The sequence below is a fragment of the Lotus japonicus genome, chromosome 4, assembly GCF_012489685.1.
Source record: "Lotus japonicus ecotype B-129 chromosome 4, LjGifu_v1.2".
NCBI classification, from domain to species: domain Eukaryota; kingdom Viridiplantae; phylum Streptophyta; class Magnoliopsida; order Fabales; family Fabaceae; genus Lotus; species Lotus japonicus.
In genome coordinates this window covers 74269877-74297605 of record NC_080044.1, presented here as the reverse complement: position 1 = coordinate 74297605, position 27729 = coordinate 74269877, and the positions used below count along the sequence as shown (strand labels likewise).

Genomic DNA, 27729 nt, shown 5'->3' with positions numbered 1-27729 from the left:
CTTTGGTTTTAACCTATTCTATTGATTTGGGTTCCGTGTTTTTAGGTTTATTATTGTGGTTTCAATTGCAGAGGGGCTAATTTATCACAGATATCTAGTTGTAAACATTGATACTCAATTATGGGAAATATTGTCCCCAGGTTTTATTCTATTTTTCAATCATAACTAATCTTTAAAAACGAATTTAATAATTTGAAAAATCCTTAACTGAATTTGAAATATTTCAAATCAAGTAATATGGTTTTAAAATAAGTTATAATAACATATTTTTTTATACACTTTTATCAACAATGAAATAATTTTAACTTAAAAATTATAATAAGTTATAATTTTAGTATCTTAAAATATTATTTAGTAAATTTAAGTTTATTCAACTTTTGTTGTCATTATTTTTCTCTGTCATGCTTCCTCAAGTTATTTTTACTTCTATATAATAGATCAAAAATTGTATTTAAAGATTTTTTTTTTCAAATAATATATACATTCGATATAATAATAATTATATCTTATAGAGACATTTTTTTTAATTTTCAACTATTTCTTCGACATTATTTATCAATAAATATTTTTTTATAAGTAAAAAATAGTAATAAATTTTATTTGTTATTTTTTTTAAATTTATTAACTTATGATTAATAAATAATAAGATTTATAATTATTATCAACCATTAGTAAAGAATATAAACTAATTATTATGAACAATCTATTATTGTCATTAATGTAAAGGTAGTCAATTTCAATTATTATTAATTTTTAAAAATAGACCTCAATTTGTAATGAATAATTAAAATTAAAATAATTAAAATATTTCATTTTAAATAAGATAAATTGGAATTTTATATAAAACCCTAGGGAAGGAAAAAGAGTACTCAAAACACAGACGACAACCAAAATGTCAATAACAACAGCAAATACATAACCTCAATCTGCCATAAAAATTTCAATAATAATTAAAAATACTTAACACATTTTTTATTTATAATTAAAAAATATTTTAATTTTAAATTAGTTAAATTATAATAATTTTTATATAATGTTAAAAAAATATTGTAAGTAAACCCGTGCAACGCACGGGTAGATATAATACCCGTGCGTTGCACGGGTTTATTTACAATATTTTTAATGTTTTCTGAATGTTATTGTAGGCTAAATAAAAGTTAGAATAATTTTTATATTTTAAAAAATTTTACTTAAATTATTTATAAACAATTTTTTTTAAATTGATTAATTTTAATTCTTAATATTTGACATTGATGCAAAAGTTAAGTCAATTTTAATGTTTACAAATATCACTATTTAATATAGGTAGTTAAATAGTTTTTGACAATTCAATTTTTTTAGTTTATTTATTTACTTAATATATTTATTACATATGAGATTTGTTATTGTTTAGTGTACTTTAATATAAATGAAGGAATTTTTTATTGCTTAATGTATTTAATGCAAAATTTCAAGTCTATTTTTTCATATTTATACGCACACGCACATAATTATATATAAATCTCTAAGAAGTTTTAAGATTAATATATAAGTATTATTCGTTCAAAAAATAATATATAAGTAATACTAAAAATTACAATAAATAACTAATTAATCTTGTAACTGATGTAAAAATCAAGTCAATTTTACAAATTTAATACTTAATATATTAACATGATATTTAACTTTAATACTTAACACATTTTTTATATGTTAAAAATAGTAGTAAGTTTTTTTGTTATTATTTCAACATTTATCAATTTATTATTAATAACTAAAATTTAAAAGTTATATATATATATATATATATATATATATATATTGGAAAGTTTTACATTGGTTATTTTTAAAGAGAAAATCTTCTTGAATAGAAAAAGGCAAATTATAAACTTTTGAATTAGTTCTAAATATAAAAAATATTATTAACTATATAATATTTTTATTAATGTAAATGTACTAAATTTTAATTACTATTATTATTTAAAAAAATCCTCAAGTTGTGTTTAATAATTAAAATAAAAATAATATTTATAATTAATTTTATATATGAGAAATTGAAAAGTTTAACAATTATTAATTAATATAATGAATAATAAAGTAGATGAATTTTATTTAAGTTTTTATTTTTATTATTTAATGTATTTAATACAAAGGAATTCCTTTATTGCTTAATGCACTTAATGCTATTGTTCAAGTGTGCTTTACATATATATATAGATATAGATTTTTATTTTATTTTTCTCATGCTGTCATGAATAATAATAAATTTTAGTTTTGAATGACATTAATAATAATAAATTGAGAAGTTGCACAATTAGTAATTAATATACTAAATAATATAAAATATTATTACTAATGTGAATGTCAAGTCAAATTTGCAGTTACTTATTATTATTATCATTATTATTTTTAATATTTTTTCACAAGTTGACATGAATAATGAGAAACTCATCAAAAAAGTTATAATTACTATTTAATATAATGAAAAATATAAAATTTATTAATATCTAACTAATATTGTTATTAATGTGAAGGTAAAGTCAATTTTACTTTAAATTATTATTTATTTATTTTTTTCTTAAATTGTCATTTATAATTATAGTTTAAATAATATTAATTATTTTTATTTTTAAACATGGGAAACTGAATATTTAAAAATAATAAAGTGAGAGAGGAGGTTTCCTCATTTTTTAAAGAGAGAATATAGGATAAAAATTGTTTTTGTTAAAATAATTTAAAAATTAAAAAAATTGTTTGAAAATGTAATTAAAAGATTATTTTGAACCTTAGAAATATATTTTTAATTTGTGGAATTTATTATGAGGTGTTAGTTTTAAATTTAGTTTATGAGCAGATAAAGCTGTTTTATTGAAAAAAAATAAGAGATAAAGATAGAAAATTAGTTGAGGGATAAATATTGAATTATATTCAAATATTATAGATTTACATATTATCTAAAAGATAATTATATTTATTTTAATAATTTTTTTAAGGAGGTGTATCTTTAGGTAAATCTTTTTAATGAAAAAAAGGAATATCTTCTTTTTAAATTCAAAATAAATTTGAAAGTAATAAGATAATTAATTTAGGAGATCATAAAAATTATAATTTCATAAAATTTTATTATTTCCTTATTTATTAGGCTTAGAAAATAAAAGAAAATAGTTAGATCTTTTACTTAGCCTTTAATTTGATTTTGAAAGGACCAGAAATATATAGATTATATCTTAAAATACAAAATATTTTGGAGCAATTAGGGTTTTGCTATAAATAGATTTCTTGACCGAAGGAAAATTCACTCACTTAGAAGCAGCTTTTACCCTCATCTGAGAAATACGAGTAATGTTTCATCCACACCTCTCTTTTGAGGTGGAGAGGTGGAATGGTGAGAGGGATAAGAAGAAAAGAAAAAGTAAGAGAGAGAAAATATGAGATGTGATCGATGATAAGATGAGAGAGATAGAAATAAAAAGATGTGAAAATGAAGTGTTTAAAAAATGAGGTGTGTATATATCATTACTCGAAGTATTACTTCTCTTGTGTTTGATACATCCACTCTCACTATAGAAGTTCAAGCTTTTGTTTTTCCTCCTCAAAGTATCAAGGTCCCCAACGTTATAAGGGTAACTCGGTGTTAGAGCATCAATATAGAGTCTTTTGCTGTGTGCCTATATCAATTGTGCATGTGTTTGAGATGAAGGAGTTATAAATTATATTGTTGTTTTGTGATATTTTTAATTAGGATGTTTTGTTGATTATTTGCTTGCTGAAAATTCTGGGCAAATTCCCTTTTACTTATAATGTTGTTTTATCTAGTTTTTGGCTTAAATTTATCATGCAATTGCTTCCTGATATTCAGAATTGATTTTGAAGTTGATCCAATTTTTTGATAGAACTTTTGGTATTGATGTTGTTGTAGGAACGTAGAGGTGGTGTGGATGAGCCATTTGCGTACGTACCCTTTGGCTGTGAGGTCACGGACCAGAGAATATCAATATTTCCAAGCCTTCTTTTTAACTTTTTCTCCATTATAACGTAACATACTAACCAAATATGCAGGGTTCATCAATAATTTTTGTGCCTAGCTAGCTAACTCATGAGATAGATGCATGCTGCAACGTACAAAAATTAAACACACCTATAGCACATAGACATGATACCTTCGATCAGTTATCACATGATGATGTAGGTTCATAAATCACCAAGAGAAGTGCCAACTATTTTAACCTTAGTGAGAATCTCATGCCAACTATATATTAATTACCATGCACCCTCTACTTTCCCCTAACAATAGACACACATTTAGAAAAACAAGACCTAACGTACTTGTCTTAATTTTTTTGCCAACTACGTGTTTGCATTGGTGGCCAAAATCTGATACTTGAATCATTATAGCTAGCATAGAATCATGATGTACATCGTCCTTATCTACGTTACTTTATGGCTAGCTAGAACTCCCATCTTCACACAGCTGATAGATATATATAAGACCACCATATAAATAGATATTATTAGACATAAACATACTAGCTAGAGTGCCTTGCAAGGAGCACGGGATGGATATATACTAATTAGGACATTCTCCTATGTTAAACATGTCTTATAATTAAATATAATCCAAGAAAAGAAACAAGAGCTCAAAACGCAAAACTTCATATGAAGGGTTGTGATTTAGATGAACTACTGAATTCTATTTGATACATACAAGAAGGTATCCAGATCGACTAATAATATTGGGATGCATGGTGAAGACAGAAAAGTTTGAATTTTGGCACCAAGTTAGTTAATTTATATGACAAGGCTGATGTAAATTTGTTCAATTTTGTGATTTCTCTAAGCAAATGAGATCAGTGTGTTTTAAGTTATCTAACATCCAATTTTGGGAGGCTTTGAGTTGAGATGTTCCGATCCATATGATTAAAAGATTGTTCGGTTGCAAAAATAATTAAATATAATCCATCCATAACAACAACAAAAAAATGAAAAGAATCACAAGTATACTAGAATAAGGTGACCACAAGAGTTTGGGACAATATAATAATCATGTACACACATCACAAATTAACCATGTGATATGTGCAGAGCAACACAATCATTTATACAACACTGTTGCAAAAGAAAAAAATTGCTCGTCTTTTGATTTTTTCACACTGCGTAACCAGTTACCAAATTCTGCAAAAATGCACTTATGGTGAAAAATGATGGCTTGTGTATGTTTCTACTGAAAACATGATAGTCTAGTCACCACCTAGTCACTCACTAGTTCCAGAGTGACATTTTTAATTTCAAAAAAGACACATGTTCACAGTCCAATTATACTCACACCTAGTGGGTTTTTTCCAGTCTATTTTTTTTTCTTGAAATCTTCCGGCAAGTGGTGAAACCCTTCTTTATTTACTTTCTGCTCTAGTGACGGAAATGAATCTGCCACAATTCCATTCATACAGAATTTTAAACCCAGTAACCCAAAAACATTCTTTTGAGATCTGTGCTTAAAATTTTATAAGGATGAGACTATAATGTCCGTCAATCATGCCTCAAGGAAGCAGCATCTAGCCACAGCATGATAGAATATGAAGTCTAGAGTGGAAAACTAGGGTCAAAATTAAAACTAGGTCTTGAAATATGTTGTTTAATTTGTTTTCGTATGGCTTAAATTTTGTTTTTCAAATGATCATATAAAGTGCATGAACTTTGTGATGCTTGAATGCGTGTGGAATTTTTTAATGTGTGCTTCATTGTATGATTCTAGACTTCCCACGGAGTTTAAACGAGCTAAGTAGATGATTGGATTTGAAAGGGACTCAAAAGGGTTGAATGAAAATTTGGGAGAAGGATTGTTTGAAATAAAGTGCACTTTGCATATGATTTGCATTGTAATATGGACTTGTGAAACTTTGAAGCTAACATGTTGTAACTTGTAACTAAGTTTGTCACAGGTAAAAATTGAAGTATGATTTGTCATCCAATTCAAGGAAAACATGGTAAGTGAGTTTTAAGAGTCTTGGACGTACATGTTTTCATAAAATGGAAGTCTTCAATTTTTTCAAACCGATAAATTATGCAGAGTTTGGAGTTCTCTCTTTAGCTAGCGAGATTCAAAAAAGGAAAATTGATGTTACCTCTGGAAACCACTTGCTTAAGCCATGAGTCCATGACTAAGCAAGCTTGAAAATTAAATTAAAAAATTCATGGTCACTGTGTAGGTCTCGCTTAAGCAAAGCGAGGAAATGTGAATTCGAACTGCAAGGTTTGCTCTAAAGCGAGACTTAAGCAAGAGGTTTGTGAAACTATTTTGACACTGCAAATGACACTCTTTAGAAAGGAGTCTCACATGAGAGAATTGAAGAGTAAAATAATAGCTTATAAGATAGGATGTTGGAACTCCATTTGTCTCAAAGAGATTTTGGATCACACCACACCCAAATTTAGAGTCACCACTCTCCTTGACCACCGTCAACCGGCTGCATTTTAGGCCTAGTGATGAAACATAAGAATGAATTCCACATGTGAAATTTGGTGATCAAAATAAAAGTTTATAAGTATTGATCTTAGACGTCCAATTGCCTTAAGTGCCCAACCTTTTGGATTGCTAATACTGAACCCAAGACTTTGTAATTAATCATACTCAATGTAGTTATATGGTGGAGAAACTGAAGTCGAAAAATCTGAGATAATTGTTTGTACTTTGATTTATTTCAATCCATAAAGACAATGGTGGCCCAAGTAATCATTTGGTTTTGCCTTTTCTTTATTCTAATTATTAATCACATAAATAGGATTATCCAAAATGAAATGCTTACAAAATCATTCACACCTGTGTATCATTCTGATAATGCTTTTACATAAAAATCATGGTCCCCTACCCCTAATTTTTTTTTTATGGACAATTTTTTCATCTCTAATAATCTTGGTTCTGCCCTATTATTTGTTGCATTTGTTGTCACTATTCTTATCATGGCGTGCAACACACCTTTAGCTACTATGCAGAAAAGTTTGCAGTCCAAAATCATGGAAGCTAAGGACTCAAAACATGAGGATTTTGAAAATGCAGTCTTGGGAATGTCCATTCTTGCCAAGCATACAAGACAAGCTTGATTTTCCCGACCTAAATGACCCGCAAACAACTATTTTTCTGTATGGTTAATTTTTCTACCATCTGAATTGTCGGTTTGCTGTCAGTTTGATTGTTTATCTCCCATGAATACACCTCGGGCTAGAATAGAGAAACAATGCTTAGAGGAGGAAAAGAACACAGTACTTCATATTGCTTTATTGAGAGAATCCCAGAGCACGCCTAGATCAATATATATTGCCTCCAGAAACAACAATTCAGATAATGTTGCAGTCCTTTCAAGCATGATTCTTCTGGAAAGCATCTGATAAAACCGTAGCAAGTCCAATTGCTCCACTTGGCTCCACAACCACCTTTAGAATTTAAAAACACAGCTTCATTGCTTTCAGGATCTCACTGTCTTCCACAGTTATCACATCCTCAACTAAGTCTCGAACCACAGGCCATGTGCAATCTCCAAAAAGTGGAAATGTTATGCAGAAATGTCTTATGGAGCGTTTGCATGATAAGACGGTTGTGTATGCTACCCATCATCAGCTGAAATTCTTGGAAGCTGCTGATCTCATTTTTGTAAGATACTAAAAACTAGAGAATCAAAAGCTTGTTGTTTGGCAGGGATTTATTGGTTAATTGCTTCATGAGCCGCCATTTGTTGCATCAGTTTGTTGTTTGGGCATCCTATGAGATCATTGTACCCTCTTGAAGCATCCTTGACTCAATTATTTTTCCATCTTCAAGTACCTGCCAAAAGTATATTACTGGTGAAAATCCCATCAATTATTCTAAGAAGTGAAATAATTTTTTTTTTTGGTATCTTACAAAAATGAGATTAGCAGCTTCCAAGATTCAGTTGATGATGGGTAGCATACACAACCGTCTTATCACGCAAAAGCTCCACAAGACATTTCTGCATAACATTTCCACTTTTTGGAGATTGCACATGGCCTGTGGTTCGAGACCTAGTTGAGGATGTGATAACTGTGGAAGACAGTGAGATCTTGAAAGAAATGAAGCTCTGTTTTTAAATTTTGAAGGTGGTTGTGGAACCAAGTGGAGCAATTGGACTTGCTACGGTTCTATCAGATGCTTTCCAGAAGAATTCTGCTTGGAAAGACTACAACAATATCAGAATTGTTGTTTTAGGAAGCAATGTTGATCTAGGCGTGCTCTGGGATTCTCTCAATAAAGCAATATGAAGTACTGTGTTCTTTTCCTCCTCCAGGCATTGTTTCTCTATTCTAGCCCGAGGTGTATTCATGGGAGATAAACAATCAAACTGACAGCAAACCGACAATTCAGATTGCAGAGAAATTAACCATACAGAAAAATAGTTGTTTTAAGATCTTAACAAGAAAATGGGGGATTTAGTTTGTGTAAATTTCAAAGATATATAGTTCCTACCTAACAATACCACATGTTTATGGTGAGGGAAGTGGTGGTAGAGGAAGAGAAAAGAAGAAGAATGCAGAAGGAGACGGAGAAGAAGAGAGGGATGAATGAAAGAAGAAAGGAGGAAGGGTGTATTTATATGCTTAAATATATTATAGGTCCCTCTATTTTAGTGCTAATTTGGTTTAGGCCCCCCAAAAAAATTATTTGATAAAAACCCTTAAAGGATCTTGACGGCAGGGGTTAGATGCAGCACATGCCATATGATATAAATTTTATATTTACACATACATAGTGTTAAGGACAGAACTTTTTTTTAATTTAATATGGGGCCTAGACCCAACTACTCTCTAACATAAAGAGTATTACAAGCATCAAACATAAAAGGAACTAAGGAAAAAATGGAAAACTATCATAAATTATCATTGGCATAAGCAAGGAGATGTCATTCTTCGCAAACGAATCAACAACTGTATTAGCTTCCCTGAAAATATGCTTCCAATGGAGCACATGCATTAGAATCCAAAACTCCTTTTTCCAGCATTCCAATGGGTAGTTGGGAATCAGATTCCACCATAATCTTAGAGAACCCTCTTGCCATGGTAATTTTGATACCATGTATAGGATGCCCCACAATTCAGCATGCAAGATAGAACAGGAACCTAATTTCACAGAACTACTTCATCTCATCTCATCTCAATAAAAGGACAGAACTACTTTTTTTTTTTGTAAAGAGGGATTTACACTATGCACTGAAATGGGTAATGATGAACTGGGGAAATTAAGGTGGAGATGAAATTGCCACTAGCTAATGGTTGCGCGCTCGGTTATTATGAAAAAGAAAAAATGGTGAATATCATTTAATGAAAATGAAAAAGAAAATGTATAAATGAGGCTGAATTTGAGCAGAGAGGGAATATTGACATAGTCAACTTTTGTGTATGTTTGCCTTTTTTTTTTCTTATCTTTTTTTTCTTCTCTCATGTGCATGTAACACTTACATTCCAAAGTTTTCCTTCAAATCTCAAGTTTTGAATTAACCGATTTCCTTGATTTTTCAATTAGAACTGTATCATCTCAAACAACATACAATTTGGAATGCTCTTTTATATATCCTTGGTAAAGAAAAGAGCATTCTGTTGAAATATGCTGCAAGTTTCTGGAAACTACTACATAATACTATGATAGAACTAGAAATATATAGACAATGTATTTCCTTGTAAAATCTAGAAACTCTCTAGAATTATCTAATAATTAAAAAAGTTAAACAACCGAGATATACAGTCGGTGGTGAAGACAAGCCTATAAATAGGCATGATAGTCACATTTGTGAGGTGAGCTCCAGCAAACTAAAAGCCTTGTATAATACACAGGTTTCAAAACCAACACCGTTCTACTTGCTACCTTTGCTCCTCTGTTTCAACATAATATTCTAAAGTCTCAAACCACTGTCCTACTAATCACATCCTAACACATTCCACACTACATGTATGAGTATGTAGAACATTAGCTATTGCATGTCATATTTAAATCACAATTATCACATTTGACCATACAAATTTAGATGATGAGTTAGATTATTTGTTAATTGGTTGCTTGAGGGTCTCTGAATTTGTTGTGCATTTTCTTTTTGATACCTCCCAAATTGTGTTGTTGTGCATTTTAGATTATGTTGTAAACTAGCTCCTTTTGATGCAAAATAATAGTCCTCGTTTCATTTTGATACATCTTTGATTAATTAATGATCAAGGATGTGATTATGTGAAGGAATATGCATGGATTAATGTTCAACAAGAAGATGCTAGGATAGGTGTGAATTTAAGACTTAGGCAGTTAGGCACATGTGATATCAATTCCACTCATGATTGATCTCCAAGAATTAGGTTTACGTGGGTCCATGCACTGAAGTGGGTAATGAATAGGGAAAATGATGGGAAATGGTTGCGCTGCAATGGTGAAAAAGAAAAGTGGTGATAATAAAAAATAAAATAAAGTGGTGAATACCATTTATTGAATATGAAAAAGAAAATGCATTGGGATATGATCATACATGAGGTTGAATTTGAGCTTAATTAGTATGGAAATATTGATATGGGCAACTTGTGTGTATGATTGATGACTTCTTTTTTTATGTATTGCTTTCAAAGAGTAAAAGAAGAGAACAGTCGAACAGAATTGCTTCACCTCAAAATAACAAGGAGGATGGTTAATTGACTAAGTTATCAATCAATAGTACCCATGTACTAAATCACACACAGAAACAAAATTTCAAGTTTCAACAAGAAAATTCTTGTGAAGTTTCAAATTGAAACTTCTGATAATTAGCCTCTTTTTTCATTTCCTCCTTTACCGCCAAAACAGTACTCGAACACTAACTAAATGAAAATGTCATGGGTAATAGTATCACCATTTTGATAGCAAGATGCGTGAGCCATAATTTTTCATGATCAATTTGGTAACAGGTGGTACATTTATTGTGTGAAAGTTTTACAGAAAAAGAAAAAAGGCAGAGATTGTGCAATAATATATTAATGTTGGTTTTTTAATTCTTATATTTCAACACCTATCCATCCCGTGCAAGCTAATTAGGCGACATGATGTAATGTCTTTTAATTTGTAGCTTTGGTTTTCAGAAAGTTGAAGTTTGGTACACATGCACCATGAACACAACAGTGTTTGCATGAATGATGGTCTTGCTCCCCGACCCACAGATCACATGGTTTGTGATGTGTACATGTCCCAAACTCTTGTGCCACCTCATATGTGGTCAATTTAATTTCCAAAATTTGAATGGGCCTCATGCCGATATAGCAATTGCTTGTCTTTGCACGTTTATGAATATATGAATTACCCTTTTGAATTTTGATTGTGAAGGAATGGGAGTGAGTTAATTAGTTTCCTTTTGAGTGTGGTTGAACGAACACTGAGGCTATGGTTCATAGGTGCTCTTTTTTATTTATCATTCAATAATTCAATCCATAAAGACAATAATAGTGACCCAAGCTAGTGGAAACTTGAAAGATTATCAAGCAGGTACACCCAAGCCCCCATGAAACAGAGCTTCATGTTATGACGATCCCTCCTCCTCTGTTTAGTGGCTTGCCAAACACTACTAAAAAGAAAATAAAAACGTACTCATTGATTGGTGATTGGACTTTTCACCATTTCAATATAGACTAACATGAGCCGTCATTTTTCATCAAACATGCAATTTCCCTCCATTTGGTAACCTGTAAGCAGGGTGAAAATTTATTATCAGAATCAGAAATCGACAAGCCTTCAATCAATTAAATGAGTACTTCATTGAAGATTAGGTCACATCACATGGTTTGTTTGTGATGCATGTTTATCACATGGTTAGTTCTTTCTTTTCTTTTCTTTTCTTTTTATGGATGGATTGATAAAGACATAAAGTGTGTTTAATTTAACATAGAAGTATGTCTTAATTAGTATTCATCTTAGATTGGTACTTCAGCAATCTGATTAGGTAATAGTTAGCTGATAAGTACTGTCCTGTGGCTAAATCATGGTTCATCAGGCATTGAAATCTAAAAGTCGGGGAGGCCTAGTGGCTCTTCTTGGATCCTCACTCAAAATAGCTCAGCATTTTTGCAACATTGAGTTTGAGAACGGAATGAATTGTTTGTTTGTTGGAGATCATGTGAAGCAAACAATTATTCACCCACCACATCGATTTTCATCGGATTCCCCAGGCAATACAGTGGTGGAGGAGTTGGGTTTTCTTAGTTTTGATAATCAATGGTGCTTCAAATTCAAACTACCAACTTATATTTTTGATGTTTTGGGTCCTACTTGAGTCATGTAAACATCAATCATGGTTGAAAGAACTTTTTGTATGCATTAGGATTATTATTGCAGAATACCAATGAAAAATGAAAAAAAAAATGTATTGGGGAAATGATGTTAAACTTCAACTTGGATGAAAAGATTGATATGGACAGCTTCGGTATATGTTTGCCCTCCTTTCTCTTATCTATTACTTTGAGAGAGAAAAAGCAAAGTACCTATGTGATGGTGATGATGGAGGAGTACTTGTTATTTATGTGTGTGTTTTTGTCTACTTGTACTTCTGATCTATTGCTTTCAGAAAGTGGAGGCTTCTTACTTTGCCACATTATTTCACCAAGTTCTTCTATGAGCACATGTGTAAGGAAAAAGCAATTCACAAAATTGGTACATGTATATATGGTTAATTTGCATGATGACATAATGTTGCTAATTGAATTACCTCATCAATAATAATTCGTGAACACATTAATAGAACAGACATAAAAAACATCCAGTTTTTTGTTGAACTAGTTTTACTTATGAGAATTAACATCATCCATGCATGACCTATACAGCATTCAACAAACCAGCCCTGCTTTCACTTGGGAAACCACTGATAAACAAATCCAAAAATAAAAGAACTTGGAATAGCAACGGTACGTATGTAGTTCCTTCTTAATGAATCAATATACTACTATAACTTTAAGGGACCCTAACTTTAATTATAGTTATAATAAAATTGGTTCTAAAATATCAGGACCATTAGTTTTACAGTTTTTGAAACTTCAACACCAATTAAAGATACAACAATGACATAGCACTTTCATACATGTACAAGTTATACATGAGAAATGATCGATAAGCGGGCCAGCCAACAGAAACCGTAGCATTCCTCCATAGTGTATATCAAACTTCATCTTTAAATTAAAGGCTTGTCCTCGTTCTGCAGTGTGTCTTGTAAAGGATACAAGCACAATGCTCGGAAGCTTTAACTGTGTATGCCTTATTTCTTCGTATCAAAATTAAAGGAGCTTTCAGCAGCATCTATTATTTGGCGACATTCATTCTGTTCAGTCACATTTTTATATATTGTGTATCAAGAGTAATGATATATTTACACCTTGTTAATTTTAATTTCTTACATATCATTTTCACCTCAGTTTTCTTCATATTTCTCTCTTTTATTTTTATCACAACACTCATCATATCACTTATTTTTCTTTCTCGTATTTCTATCTCTCACTAAAGGTGTTAGGTGTAAAGGTGTGAGGAAAACATTATTCGTGTGTGATTATGTGAAAATCTACTCATCATCCTTGGATAAGGATCCTTCATGTTGGATGAGTCAGCTAATCATGGATTGGATGCTGCAATAAACCCCTATAGCACTTACACATGAGACCTTCACGTAGTCACATGATGCATGTTGCTCCATAAATTACCCAACCCATAATCATATTTTTTCACTCATCTTCACAAGCAAGAGATAACATGGCAACTATTTGCCATCTTTTCCTTTTCCCCACATCAATTATTTTGCTCTCCTCGTGTATCACGTGCTATATCCACTACCTTCCTATTCGGGTTGTGTGGATTGCTTTGTAACCCATTTTGCCCTTGTTGGGCCTTTTTGAATTCTGTTTCGTTGACTAAAAATATGTACTGAGCCCGGCCCCCACACCGACCAGGCTTAATGACATTGCCATTTACCATTGAAATGTTCGACCAAAAAAAAAAAACCATTGAAATGTAAAGGCATGAAGGGCAGAAGGGTGGGTGCCTTTTGTACCGTATACGTTCCATCACATGCATGGGCGGATTCATGTTAAGGCTAGGTGTGGCTTTAGCCACACCAGTTTTTTTTTAATTGTATATTATTAGTGGTAACTCTTAATACATAGTGATAGTCATGAAGTTAGAGATAGAGATGACAAGAATGAGAGTAAATAATGATTGTTATTTGTGGATACCTTGTATATAATTTTGGACTGTGTTAATATATTACATAGTTCATAATTGATTATTAAATTTGTTTGATTTGTATGATTCAATTGATTAGAGTGAATCTAAAGACCTAGCATTTTGTTTGCCATGTTTTTTGTTTAAGAATGTCTCTAAATACAGGGGAGATCACTTTGTGACAGAGGGTGTTTGTCATCTAATCACCCTTAGACGGTAAACTCTTCTATTTCCATGAGAAATTTTCTCTCATGGTTTTATCTATAATATTTCTCTTTTTCGAAAAAAAAATATTTTCAACATATTTTAGTCTATAATTTCTTTAATGTTATATACAGTCTGAATCCACCCCTGCTCACATGAAACTTCAATTCAATTAATTAGTAGTGATTCATTCAGATTTTACTTTTACTTTCACTTTTTCTTCATATTTCTCTTCTTTTCCGATCACATCTCTTATTTTTCTCTAGCTTCTCTTCCTATCTTTAACTTGTTGTGAGTGTCATAAAAGTGTAAGAGAACATTATTCATAATAAACACTGCACACATTTTGATGAAGGAGAATATAAATGAAATTACTACTTATTAGCTTCCAGATTAGTCTCATTTAGTCACAGTGTCAAGCCATTATATAAGAAGATTGCTAACTGGACAAATTAGAGTGCGAAGGAGTACGGGATGGACACTTAATAAAGGCATTCCTATGTTAAGTGATACTATGATAGTGATCTAGTCATCAAGACTAAGAACATATTTAACCCTACTAATATAAACCCAACAGTATTTGATTAATCGTACTACCTAGTTATGTGGAGGAGAACCTGATATGAAAAATCTGAGATATATATATATTTTGCCGTTTCTTCTGCATATATCATTATCAAATAGGATTGTCGAAAATAAAATGCTTACAAATTAAATCATTCACATGGTCCCCTGTCCCTATTGTGGGTTACTAATCAGGTAGCAGGCCCATGGAATAATTGGATTATCCAAAAAAATTGCTCCATGCTCATGTCATCACTTTTTTGACCTCCATGTTAATTACTTGTTTCTAATAGTCCAATTGTATTTTCAGTTTCAGAAGGAATTGAGAAAATTGAGCTTTGCTCTTCTTTTTGGTGTCTTTTCTTATTTTCTTTTTCTAAGTTCTGCTAGGTTTTGCATTGGTAGAATTTCTCACTACCAATATGCACTAGGGATTCATTGAAATCATCCATGACATAAACAACATTCAACAAACCAACCCTTTCACTTGGGAAACCACTGATAAGCAAATCCAACAAAATTGAAAAAAGAACTTGGAATAGCAACGGGCTGATAGTTCCTCAAAAATAGATATTCTATTATAACTTCAATTTTACTTATAAAATAAAAATTGATTCTAAAATATTAAGGACCATTTTACAATTTTTGAAACATCAACACAAATTAAAGACACAACAATGGCATAGCACTTTCATACACATGAAGACATGAGAAATGATCGATAAGCCGCCACCAGAAAACGTAGCATTCCTTCTATCAAACTTCAACTTTTCCTTGTGTTTGAACAAAAACGCAAATACAAATGAAAGTAAAGAGAAACACATAAAAGTTTTGGTCACGTACTTCGATCAAATTGCTTACATCTGCGACTATAGAGCAGCTATAGTTCCGTCTAGTTGATTCGGTTCGTTCTAAATACAATAATTAGAGTTTCAGTATTACATGCCTATTTATATAGGGATACTAATGATCCATATTACAACAGTATCTCGGGTACCTTGCCCACTTGACATTTTTCCTTTTCAAAACCTCCACCACCTAGTGGTGATGGCGGCAACAGGGCCACAACTGATGCATCTTCATCTTATACATAATCATGGTGAAACTTACCCTACTCATAATTCTGCTTGAAGGTGTGACATCAAAAAATGCAACAGGTGATCATTCCATGAAAAAGACGCTCAACAGTCTCTAGAGCAACTGTCGACATTAGTAGCGCCCTTCCCATCATAAAGATGGAGCTAGCACTAGACAGAAGAATTAATATAGATTCCCATAAAATGCCCATCGCTCACCCTGCCCCTTGGAAGAGAATTTGACAAAGGAGAATAATGGGAACTAAAGGTCCTCTACAAGCTGAAGTGACAAAGGTTGAGTAAACACTCCATTTCACTTAACCCGTCATTGCTTCCTCTTCTTTGGTTCTCTTCCTATCCATGATGGTCTCCGGCACATTTTCTTCCACCACTTCAATTTGATCTTTTTGGCCGGGCCTGGAGCCACCAGAATCATCTTCTTGGCAGGGACTTATTTGGTTAACTGCTTCATCAACAGCCATTTATTGCATCAATTTGCTGTTTGGGCATCCTATGAGATCATTGTGCGCTCTTGAAGCATCCTATGAGATCATTGTACACTCTTGACTCGATTATTTTTCCATCTTCGAGTACCTGCCAAAAGTACTAGTGAGAATCCCATCAATTATTCTAATAAGTGAAAGAAAAATGCCTGGTATCTTACAAAAAATGAGAGCAGCAGCTTCCAACAATTCCAGATGATGGGTAGCATACACAACCATCTTATCATATGCCAAAGCTCCATAATAAGACATTTCTGCATAACATTCCACTTTGTGGTCAAGTTCAATGAATTTAAAAAAAAATGAAATAAGAAAATCCATGAGCATGAATGGGAGAAATACCATAGAAATAATCATCAGCACTTCTAACCTGGAATAGATGAGTTCTTGTATGTGCATCCACGGTTCTAAAAGGATCATCCAGCAAACAGATGTCTGCACAAGGAACTGACTTTCATAAATTTTAAGATCGTAACAAGAAAATGGTGTGATTTAGTTTGTGCAAATTTCAAAGATAGATAGTTCTTACCTAATAATAACAGATGGAGATGGCAAGAACCGCAAGAAAGAGGAGAATGACTTTCCAGACAGTCGGAGACATTAGCATTATGATACTCAATGACTGGATCAGAGTAAAAAACTGCAATGACTTCTGTAAAAGTGAACACAAACAAAGAAAAGTTAATTTTTTTAGCGGAAAAATGCATGGCACAATAGGTAGAATATGAGAAGGGAAAGAACAGCTAAGATAATAGTTTGCTACACTATGAATGAATGAATGCCACTCTCTCGTGTTCATTTTGCTTTAGATTCTGCGGATCTATATATAAGTACATATATAGATTGAAATGAAAAAAGAGAGAAACTTCAAAGTCATGCTGAGATTGGGGAGAGGAACAAACAGAACAAACAGGAAAACCAAGCAGAGTGAAACTGAAAATGGAAAGAGAAGAAGAATCACCATTGAGAAACAACCATGTTACTTTTGCGTCTGATTTATCACATGGTGGAGTGGCTCCGGCAGCCATGGCTCCTCCTTGGCCGAGGAGTCAGTAGGAAATGGCGAGGGAAGTGGTGGTAGAGAAAGAGAAAGGAAGAGGAATGCAAAAGAAGAAAGCGAGAAGGGATGAATGAAAGAAGAAAGGAGGAAGGAATGCTTGCACTCTACTTTGCTGAAGGGAAAGAGGAAGAGAGAAAGGGTGAGGCGTTGTGATGAGGGGCTTGAAGAGGATGCTGAGAACGTGGTAGACTTAATATGTATATATAGGCCTAAGGCAAAGTTTAATCTCAAATTGATGTATATGGATTAAGGAACCATTTAATTTGTACCTTCATTAATATATTTCTCGTATAATTGCAATGTCAACATGTCTTTTTTCAAATTGAAAATGTAATTGATGAGTGACTAGGTGGTGACTAGATTATCATGTTTTAGTAGAAACATACACGAGCCATCAGTTTTCGCCTTACATGCATTTTGCATGAATGATTGTGTTTCTCTCCAAAGATCACATGAACGTACCGGGCCTCTTATTCCTACTTGGAATATGATTTTGATCACTTGCTTAAAAAAAAGAGGTATCAACTAATATCTTTTTATGGTGGTAGTAGTTCTTCTAAGGCCATTGATAGTGCAGTGTGTTTTGGCTAATAGTAATTAGAAGGAAGGTTGATGAGGACGATGTGCATCATAATTCTATGCTATAATGGTTCAAGTAGCAGACTTAATTGGCCACCAATGCAAACACAAAGTTGGGAAATAAAAGAAGACAAGTACATAGGGTCTTGTTTTTCTAAATGTGTGTATTGATATTAGGGAAAAGTACCTAGAGGGTGGTAATAATAGTATAGTGGTCGATCCTAAGATTCTCACTAAGGTTAAAACAATTGGCACATCCTTTGGTGATTTATTGACCTAATCATGTGATTACGTGAAGGTCTCATGTCTAGGTACCTAAAGCATCCACTACCTTTACAGATTCTGTCTTTGCTTCTTCTACATCTCCTCCATTATTTTGTAGCATCATTACTGAGTGAGTGAGAAAATTGTAGCATTGGATTCTTTGTTTTCATGGGAATGGCCGAATTGCAAATGTGTTTTATGAATACTGACAAGTACTAGTTTGCCTTTCAAGGAATATTTTCTTAAAAATTTCTATCAACCACAATTTTGTCTTCATTTTCTTATCTATTGCTTTCGGAGAGTAAAAGAAGAGAACAAAAGTTACACAACTGCAGGGGGTGATCGAGTACTATGTTGTTGTGGAGGCATGTGCATGAGAACCTTACATAGCGATATTTGTCAGCAAGATTAACCTTGAGAGGAGTGATTTGTGAAGTATTTGGTATAGTGAATTGAGGAGCAGGGGTTAAACTTATTTGTCCAAAAGAGTAATTGTTAGTGTTTGTTTCTCTCTTATTTTTCTCGTTTGTATAGTTAGTGTTTGATTCTCTCTGATTTTTCTTAAAAATACTGAAAAGAGTAATTGGTCCTTAACTCTGCATCAACTAAACAGAGTTTGAGTTGGGCACAATAAAGAATCAGATTGAATAGCCTGGTGCAAGTTTGATACATTTCATAGAAAAACTCTAACAAGGTAACTTTCACCTTTTTCTCAAAATTGGACATAATACTTTATTATTTCACCTACCACCTACAACATAATATTCCATCTTAGAGGTTTTCTTCTATTGATACCAACTTATCCAACTAGCTCTGGAATGGGCCTCATGAATCTGGAGCATAGCAGATCAGTCACTGAGAATTCTCTGAATCAGTAACCTTTGCAAATTGAACAGATCAGCTCCTCACAGTTACAAATCAGCTCATTAGAATTTCCTCAAATTTCTTGCATTCTAGATTGATCATAAACAGATGATACCTAATTCAGAAAACAAAAACTAGAGGTTATAAGCTCATCCAATTTAGAGCCTCAATGAAAAAGATCATCAGCAGAATATGGTAAATGCAAGTGATATCCTTCTGTATTTCAAAGTGGTAAAACATTATAATGCAAAAGCTACTAAAACAGTCATAGATTAAGACAAGATTAAGAGTTTGGAATTTCAACTGAAACTTCTCTCAAAACTGGGAACATGTGTCTCTAAAATCAATGTAGGGATGGACATCAGACCAAGATAGGGGATTCTTTAATAATTTGAGGTGAGAGGCATAAAACAGTGCACACAATTCTAATTTGTGGAGAAAACTGTTACCTAAGTATAAAAGTCATTTACAAATGCACATCTGGAAGAATAATATTTTCAGCTACAAATGCAATGACATTGTGAGGTCAAAGGAAATAACCAAACAACATAAAGGAGCACTAGTTAAATATTGCAATTTTGGTAATATATGTTCAAGGAATGAAAGTTTTGTTCAAGATAAACTGGAGAATTTACCAGGAGAAATGCCTCTGTGAAAAGTAATATCTGCATCCAGGTCTTGGTTAATGATGGACAGCAAATACAAAGAAAGTAACAACAGCATATCACTGTTCACCTTAGTCTCATTCTGTTGGTTCTTCCACTAACTTAAAATCGAAGAGTCTTTTACAAATACCCCGTCCACACACTGCTCTCCGCCAGCCACATAAAAACCTTCATTGGTATGTGTAACTTGGCCAGCTTAAGAGTTACACCTGGATCATAACTGTTCATTTTAATGCACAAGATATGAGATATGAGATATGACATCCAAAAAATTGGATCATAAAAAACAGGTCTCTTGATGCCTTGTCTAGGGCTCTGAAGCTCCAAATTTAGAGTTGTCATTAACATTATAAATAACTTGCAATGAAACCAATATTGCAAGAGGTAAATGGTTTGAAACAGGAAAAGTCAGTTTGAAAATCATTCAAGCTTGTGAAATAACTATGCATCATGATTACCATGCCCCAATATATATTGACTTTCATCGTTAGGTTGTAAATGTCTCAGGACTTGTTGAGCTGCTTTCCATTGTCAGAAATCATTCTCCTCAGCATTGAAATAATGAATTGTGTTTGTTCTCATTCGTTATCCTTTGTGGCAGTTACTTTGGGATGATCTCCTCACAAATTCTGAAACCAACTTCGAGAATGAAGAAGAATTGTTCAGTAACAATTGAGATGGTTGATCATACTCAGCAATTGTCCCTGTATACATCCGAACAGTAGTGTTTATTAGCTCCAAGTTCACAAAATAGAGTGCAGTACTACCATTATTCATGAAAATTAAGTTAAACTCAACCTAGCACCAATATGTGAATTCCTTTTTCACCTTCCCTAAAAAAATCCTCCAGTTAAATCCTTCTGGATGGTCTGATACACTGCTATATTTGAGAAAATATGTTCTCCTATGTTTAATTGTCATTAATGCTATGATTATAATATTGAAGAACATATTGAGTCTTCTATTACCTTCATCAAGGACCAACACCAAATCATTATCAATGACTGTAGGAATTCTGTGTGCCACAGTAATGACAGTGCATCCGCTTGTTTCTTCCCTGATAGTCTTCTGAATTAAATTATCAGTTGCAGTGTCTATCGATGCAGTTGCCTCATCAAGCACCAAAATTTTTCTTTTCTTCAGTAGCAACCTAGCAAGGCAAACTAGCTGTCTTTGTCCGACACTCCAATTTTCTCCATTTTCAGCCACTACACAAATTTGCAATACAAGCATTTAAGAAAAAGAAAAAACTTCACCATAACTGAAGAGCAGGAGGAGCGGTTATTATGTTATCTTCTTAATGATCTGATTGGTTTAACAGATATATCTATACCTGGTGCATGAAGAAGCCTTGGATCTTGCTTTACTATTTCGGCAAGATGGCATTTGCTTAGAACCTGAAAAAGTACAGTTTTCTTTAGTAATGAGATAAATATTGACATTTTCAAGAAAGTAATTTAGTACTAACCTCCCAAAGTTCTTGATCTGTATGTTGTTCCAGAGGATCCAAGTTCGTCCTTACGGTACCTAGAAACAAGGTCGGATCCTGAGGAATTATGCCAAGCTTAGATCTTAAATCTTGCAGACCAATCTTGGAAATATCTACACCATCAATGAGTATGCACCCTTCCAAAGGCTCCACCACTCGAAATAGGGCTTGCACCAGAGTAGATTTTCCACTCCCTGTCCTGCCTACAACTCCAATTTTCTTTCGTCCTGGGAAGACGCAAGTTACACCTTTGAGAACCATAGGAGCAGCAGGATCATACTGTACATGAAGGTTATGGAGTTCAATTTTTCCATCCCCAGGCCACTCTGGTTCAGGCCTACAATCTTCAATAATTAATGGTGCTTCACTTGGTATGTTAGAGAATTGCAATACTCTCTCAACAGATATCATTTTGTTTTCAACATTGCAAAGATTCCAAATCACCCAAGCCTGAAGCACGTTCAAGTTCAAACCATAAGTAGCAACTAGCCCTGCCAAGCCTGAAAACCAGATGAAGCAATAAGTTGAAGATATGAAACCAAGATTTCTATTAGAACCAACTTTAAAATCTGATGTACTTGTTAGTTGATCCAATCTAAATTATTTCTTTACCGTTTTAACAGGCATTATTTATACATATTGTTGAGAGGTATTCAACCACAACACAGATGCAATATTAGTACAAAGATACAATTTCCCTAAACTCTATAGTTACCTGATACATTGAGCCTAAGCATTTTTCCAAAACCTAGACATAATAGATGCTTCTAACATTCTGCCTTAAGCTGAGGCATACTGGTCTCATGCGCTTAAACTTATTAGAAATGACTTATTCGAGAACCTCTCCTTATGCTTTGAGTACTATCTTGAGAGAGGAAAAACATATACAAAAAAACAGCCTCTTGAAAATGTAATGTAAGACTGCCTAGATCCGTGATGGATCAAACACTTTGCGGAACCCTGCCGTGGCAGTAGCTTCAAAGCACTAGGTTTCCTTTTTAACATATTTCCATGATACACTGAAATTACACATAATAATACACATAAGTAACATAGAACAAAAGTTATTCTAGTGTTGTATATTTGCCAATTCCCATAGATCAATAATTAGTTACTTAGAATCATGGTATTACAGTCACCTTTAGAAGGCTCAAGTAGAAAAAATCAATTTATCTTCAAAATTATTTTTCTTTTGGTTGTGAAGTCACAACAATTGTAACCAGAGGTTAATCAATAACCTGTAACTTTACATGGAGTTTCTTAATTGCACTAGTAGAAAATTGGTAGTCACAATAGTATGAACCTCTATCACTTATAAGAAGAAATGGGTAGTAAGAAACTTACTGGGGTCAATGGCAGACTTCGGTAGAGTGACCAAGATGACAAGAACAAAATAGAAGACCAAATTGAAGAGAAAGTTGATTCGGACTGATAACCATTCCATGGTGGCATAATTGTGAAAGGCTACCCGAGAATAATCATCAATTAGAGCCATTTTTTTGGTTAAAAATATTTGCTCTTGATTGAAACAACGGATCGTAGCAGCCCCAGCAATTGATTCAGAGAAGTGATGCAAGATTGGTGCCTTTCGAATCCCTACCATCCTGGCTAATTCCCTTGCTGTAGTGATATAATAAGCCTGCAGAAGTACATAACTCCCTCATCATTAGAATACTAGGTTGAATCATGGAAGAGGTGAGCACAACATGCAAAGGTTTATTGCAAAATGAGGTTTCTCATGAAATGAACTGACCTATAATCTTTTTAGGTCATGCTTTGTAAGATCTTAACATGAAAATGATGTAATTTAGATTTAGTAAATTTCAAAGATTGATAATCCTTACCTGATACCAGATGGAGATAGCAAGAACCACAAAAAAGAGAAGAATGACTTGCCATGCAGCTTGGGACATTAGTATGATGATACTCAATAACTGGATGAGTGCAAATACTAGTCCAGCTAATCTGAATGGTATGTCAGTATCTACAGTACTTTGATCCGTTGATGACTGCAATGGTCATAAAGAGAGTGATTGAAATATGAATAAAACTGATAGCAATGAATGATCAAATGCATAACCATGGTGAAACTTACCCTGCTCATAATCCTGCTTGAAGGTGTGGCGTCAAAAAATGACACAGGTGCCCTGAAAAGTGATGAGATCATTCCATGAAAAAGACGCTGAGCAGTCTCGACGGCAACTGTTGCCATTAAAACAGTCCTTCCTAGTATGAAGATGGAGCTGCCACCAGACAGAAGAATAAATGTTCCCATAAGCTCCCCATTACTCACCCTGCCCCGCTCCTCTGTTGCCCAAGAAATCCAATAATTGCTTCCCATTTGCAATACTTGAAAGAGAACTTGACAAAGGAGAATGATCGGCACTAGTGCTCCTCTATAAGCGGAAGTGACAAAGGTTGAGTAAACACTCCATTTCACTCGACCCGTCATTGCTTCCTCTTCTTTGGTTCTCTTCCAATCCATGATAGTCTCTTGAATATTTTCTTCCACAGCTTCAATTTGATTTTTTTGGCAGGGTCTGGAGCCAACAGAATCATCTTCTTGGCATGGATTTATATGGTTTACTGCTTCTTCATGAGCAGCCATTTGTCGAACAAGTTCACAATTGGGGCGTGCTATGAGATCATTGTATCCTCCTGACTCAACTATTTTCCCATCTTTCAATACCTGCCAAAAGTATATTACTGGTGAGAATTCCATCAATCATTCTAATTTTATCAGTGAAAGAAAAGTGTTCGGTAGCTTACTATAATAAGATCTGCAGCTTCCAAGAATTCCAGCTGATGGGTAGCATACACAACTGTTTTATCATATAATAGCTCCAAAAGACATTTCTGCATAAAATTTCCACTTTTTGGTGAAGTTCATTGAAAAAAAAAATAAAGTGAAATAATGAAGTTCATGAGCATGAATGGAAAAAACACCATAGCAATAATCATCAGCACTACTAACCTTAAACAAATGAGTCGCGGTATGTGCATCGACCGCACTAAAAGGATCATCAAGAAAATAAATGTCTGAATCATTGTAAACTGCCCTTGCTAGTTGAATTCGCTGTTTTTGCCCTCCACTTAAGTTTATACCCCTCTCCTCCACCAGAGTCAAATCTCCATCACTCCATAAGTTGATATCCTGGTGCAAAGCACAACACTCCAAAACATTCTCATAAAAGTCTCTATTCATTTTCTTTCCAAACAATATATTCTTCCTTATAGTTCCAGATTGTATCCAGGCACTTTGGGCTACATAACTTTTACTCCCATAGATGTTGGTTAAGGCCCCAGAGACTAATGGAACCTCCCCAAGCATACAACATAGCAAACTTGATTTGCCCGATCCTACCGACCCACAAACTGCTACCTTCTTTCCTTTCTTTATCATTAATTTTTCTATAATCTGAATGGTCGGTTTCTTGAAGGTTTGATTATTTGTCTCCCATGAATATTCGCCTGGGTTGATTTCAATAGCAAATCCTGAAGTTTTTGGAGGATCCCTATTCATGAATTGGTTTTGATCATCTTCCTTCACAAATTCCTGGATTCGATCAACCGAGACTCTTGTTTGTGTTATCATGGAAATGAGCTCAGGTAAGTTGTAGATTGGTTCTTGTAAAATACGAAATGTGGCCAACGCTGAGAGGACTTTAGCAGCAGTTAGCTCTGTCTTCACTAGGATACAAGCCCCAAAAGTGACAACAGAAACCAAAGTTGGAGATGCCCAGAATAGAGTAGCAATTGCTGAGCATGTGTAGAGGTATCTCTGCAACCACCTCCTCTCATTATCCCTAAGTTGGAGGATTTTCTGCAAGAAACTACATTCCCATGAATGCATTTTCAAGATTCTGATGTTCTTCATGGTCTCAGAAGTCACTTTTATTCTTGAGTCCTTAGCTTCCATGATTTTAGAGTGCAAATTTTCTTGCTTATTGGCCAAAGGTGTGTTGCACACCATGACAAAAATCGTGACAGCAAATGCAGCAAAGGAAGCGGTAGAACCAAGATTTATGTACAAGATGACTAAGGCCAAAATAACCTGAACTGGAAGCAACCAAATCCCATGAATGTACCAACAAAAGTCCCCAATTCTTTCAACATCCACATTGATCAAGTTAATGATCTTGCCATGTGTTGGTCCAGCACATTTCATCAATAGAGACTTGCTATAAACTAGAGTCATAAGAGCTGAACGCACCCGAATTCCAATTCGTTGAGCCCCAAAGTACCATTGTCTTTGACTCAATGACTCCACCGTCTTAGAGAGGAAGAAAATGAATGCTAGAACCATCCCATATTGGATACTTGAACTATCATCATTCTCCAGTAAAAAATTCACAAAGCTTGAAATCAACAATGGACCAATATAAGAGGCAATAGTGTTCACACCTACAAATAAATTAATTAATAATCAGTATATAAAAGACTTGGATGCGTTTGGTTAGATAACTTAATAAATATCATAAGCTAATTTGATAAACTTATTGAAATAAACTTAAAATATATTATAGGTAAGCATAAGCTCTTAGCCTCTTATTTATAAGCTAATCTCAATTCTCAACGGCTAATGGAAATAAGCTCAAAACAACTAAAATGTAGGCTATAAGCTATTTACATAAAGCTCTTAATGCTACATAGAAGTACATAAAATCCAGAAAGTAACAGCAATGGAAATAATTGTTTATGTTGTAAGAAAAGCTCATATAAGCACTTCCAAACGAGGCTTAATGCTACAAAGAAGAACATAAAATCCAGTAGAAATAAGATTAAATAAAACATACCTGCTAAAACTGCATTAAATGCCAATGGCTTCCACACAGAATGGAAAATAGCTTTTGTCAATGAAGCCCCTTCAAGTTTCTGTTTGCGAAGTGATTCTTGCAACACAGAACAAGCACTTTCTGCTGTCTCAGGAAGAGGAACAGAAGGAATGTGACCAAGCTCAAGTTTTTGAACCCTACCCCTGTGGAATATAGGGTTCAGCCATCTGAAAGTTACTTTGCTCCATGTACTAGCCTCTGTAAAAGCCTCTTGTTCATTCATTTCCATTGAAGATTCCACCTCTTTCTGAAGCAATTGCTCTTCCACATCACTTTTTTCCCTTCCACAAAACACATTGCAACAGAGAAGTAACAACATAGGCAAAGAAACAGTACCAACTATGTTCTCCTCTGACAAGAAAACCCACCAATTAACAGATTCAACATTTCTCACTAGCTCCAAACACACTAAGAAAATCTCTGTCAGAGTGGTGAAAAACCACCAAAGAATTAGAACAAGAGGGAACCTTTTATTGTTCTCCCTGAGTGTAGTCCTCATTGAGTAAAATGAAACCACTGTGGCCAAAACCCATGTTAGAGCTAAGGAAAATGAGTTATACCCTATGGTTTTCTGAGTTGTGTATTCATGAAACACAAAAGCCATGTTCAAGAGGGAAATAACAACATTAAAGAGAACAGTTACGGTGGTGAAAAATGTTGGCCATTGTTTGGAATATACAATGTTGTTGTTAAGCTTGCTCTGTCTCAAACTATCAACCAAAACCCATATTAAGATTGTGTAGAAGAATGTGACATTGGCTATTCCGAAAAGGACATCCAGAACCGCCATTGTTATGTCAGTGGTAAGTTTTTGTACAAAACAATGATGATGAAGATGAAGAATCTGCAAAATGTTGTGAATAATTTAATCAATTTGTGGAATGAAAAAAATTGAAAATTAAGAAGAAGAGAAAAATGGAAGAATGCGTTTGAAACCTGTGGAATTAGGAAACGAGGCAAAGAAGAATTTACGCGAGCGTGTTCCTAGTGAGTGTGCGGCGAGTGTTATGTTCTTGTAGGTCCTTTGATTAAAATAAAACATTCATTCTTATATAGTGGCTTATAAACTGTCATTTTCTCTTACATTTCTTTTTCATCTTTATCATTAATTGGATTTAATTTCAAAGATATTACATAAGAGATTTCCTCCAAATTATTTTGACCGAATATTCTCTCTCTATCTACCAGAAATAATTGGAAATGATGGTTTTTTTTTTAAGAAATTATGGTTTTTTTTAACTAGCAAATTCTCATTAAAATCAAATCGACATAGAAGTCAAAACGTCATTGTGTAATAAAGGTATTAAACTCGGCAGACATTCCTCCATCCAGACTTCATTGGAAAAGATAGAAGCATTCTGCACAAGATAATTAGCTACAGTATTGTCATCACGACGAACAAAAGAAATATCAACGAAGTCAAAAAATTACAAAA

At 33.5% G+C, this 27729-nt stretch overlaps 2 protein-coding genes across 6 annotated transcripts; both read right to left on the bottom strand.

The window, feature by feature from the left end:
* Positions 1–15595: 15595 nt before the first annotated feature.
* LOC130710946 (uncharacterized) lies at positions 15596–17787 on the bottom strand. Of its 3 annotated transcripts, none has more exons than XM_057560345.1 (5): positions 17500–17786; positions 17068–17190; positions 16881–16973; positions 16700–16792; positions 15600–16629 (listed from the first exon to the last, which is right to left on the bottom strand). In XM_057560345.1, the coding sequence occupies exons 1-5, from the start codon at positions 17564–17566 to the stop codon at positions 16586–16588; spliced, it is 420 nt and encodes a 139-aa protein (XP_057416328.1). In that variant the 5' UTR covers positions 17567–17786; the 3' UTR covers positions 15600–16585. The 3 variants fall into 3 exon arrangements, with proteins under 3 accessions (XP_057416326.1, XP_057416328.1, XP_057416327.1); XM_057560344.1 differs by having other exon boundaries at positions 15603–16629; positions 16909–16973; positions 17500–17785; XM_057560343.1 differs by having other exon boundaries at positions 15596–16792; positions 17500–17787.
* A 1225-nt stretch (positions 17788–19012) lies between these two features.
* LOC130711227 (putative ABC transporter C family member 15) lies at positions 19013–27317 on the bottom strand. 3 transcript variants are annotated; one of them, XM_057560752.1, is made up of 13 exons: positions 27231–27317; positions 26256–27138; positions 24434–25863; positions 24229–24315; positions 23555–24148; positions 23304–23468; positions 22804–23098; positions 21439–21959; positions 21304–21367; positions 20939–21178; positions 20429–20674; positions 19941–20179; positions 19013–19420 (listed from the first exon to the last, which is right to left on the bottom strand). In XM_057560752.1, the coding sequence occupies exons 2-11, from the start codon at positions 27082–27084 to the stop codon at positions 20556–20558; spliced, it is 4344 nt and encodes a 1447-aa protein (XP_057416735.1). In that variant the 5' UTR covers positions 27085–27138; positions 27231–27317; the 3' UTR covers positions 19013–19420; positions 19941–20179; positions 20429–20555. The 3 variants fall into 3 exon arrangements, with proteins under 3 accessions (XP_057416735.1, XP_057416734.1, XP_057416736.1); XM_057560751.1 differs by having other exon boundaries at positions 19014–19420; positions 19941–20190; XM_057560753.1 differs by lacking the exons at positions 19013–19420; positions 19941–20179; positions 20429–20674; ... (1 more) ...; positions 21304–21367; positions 21439–21959 and adding an exon at positions 22195–22478.
* Positions 27318–27729: the final 412 nt, after the last annotated feature.

What these genes read in the sequence shown, in the direction of transcription:
- LOC130710946 (XM_057560343.1), bottom strand. Translation starts at nt 17,566, where the DNA reads ATGGCTGCCGGAGCCACTCCACCATGTGATAAATCAGACGCAAAAGTA. An exon ending in AACATGGTTGTTTCTCAATG is followed by an intron (nt 17,191 to 17,499) that starts GTGATTCTTCTT and finishes TCACTTTTACAG; the next exon opens with AAGTCATTGCAGTTTTTTAC. An exon ending in TCTCCATCTGTTATTATTAG is followed by an intron (nt 16,974 to 17,067) that starts GTAAGAACTATC and finishes TTCCTTGTGCAG; the next exon opens with ACATCTGTTTGCTGGATGAT.
- LOC130711227 (XM_057560752.1), bottom strand. Translation starts at nt 27,084, where the DNA reads ATGGCGGTTCTGGATGTCCTTTTCGGAATAGCCAATGTCACATTCTTC. An exon ending in ATTTAATGCAGTTTTAGCAG is followed by an intron (nt 25,864 to 26,255) that starts GTATGTTTTATT and finishes ATTTATTTGTAG; the next exon opens with GTGTGAACACTATTGCCTCT. An exon ending in AAGGCTTCTTCATGCACCAG is followed by an intron (nt 21,179 to 21,303) that starts GTATAGATATAT and finishes AAATTTGTGTAG; the next exon opens with TGGCTGAAAATGGAGAAAAT.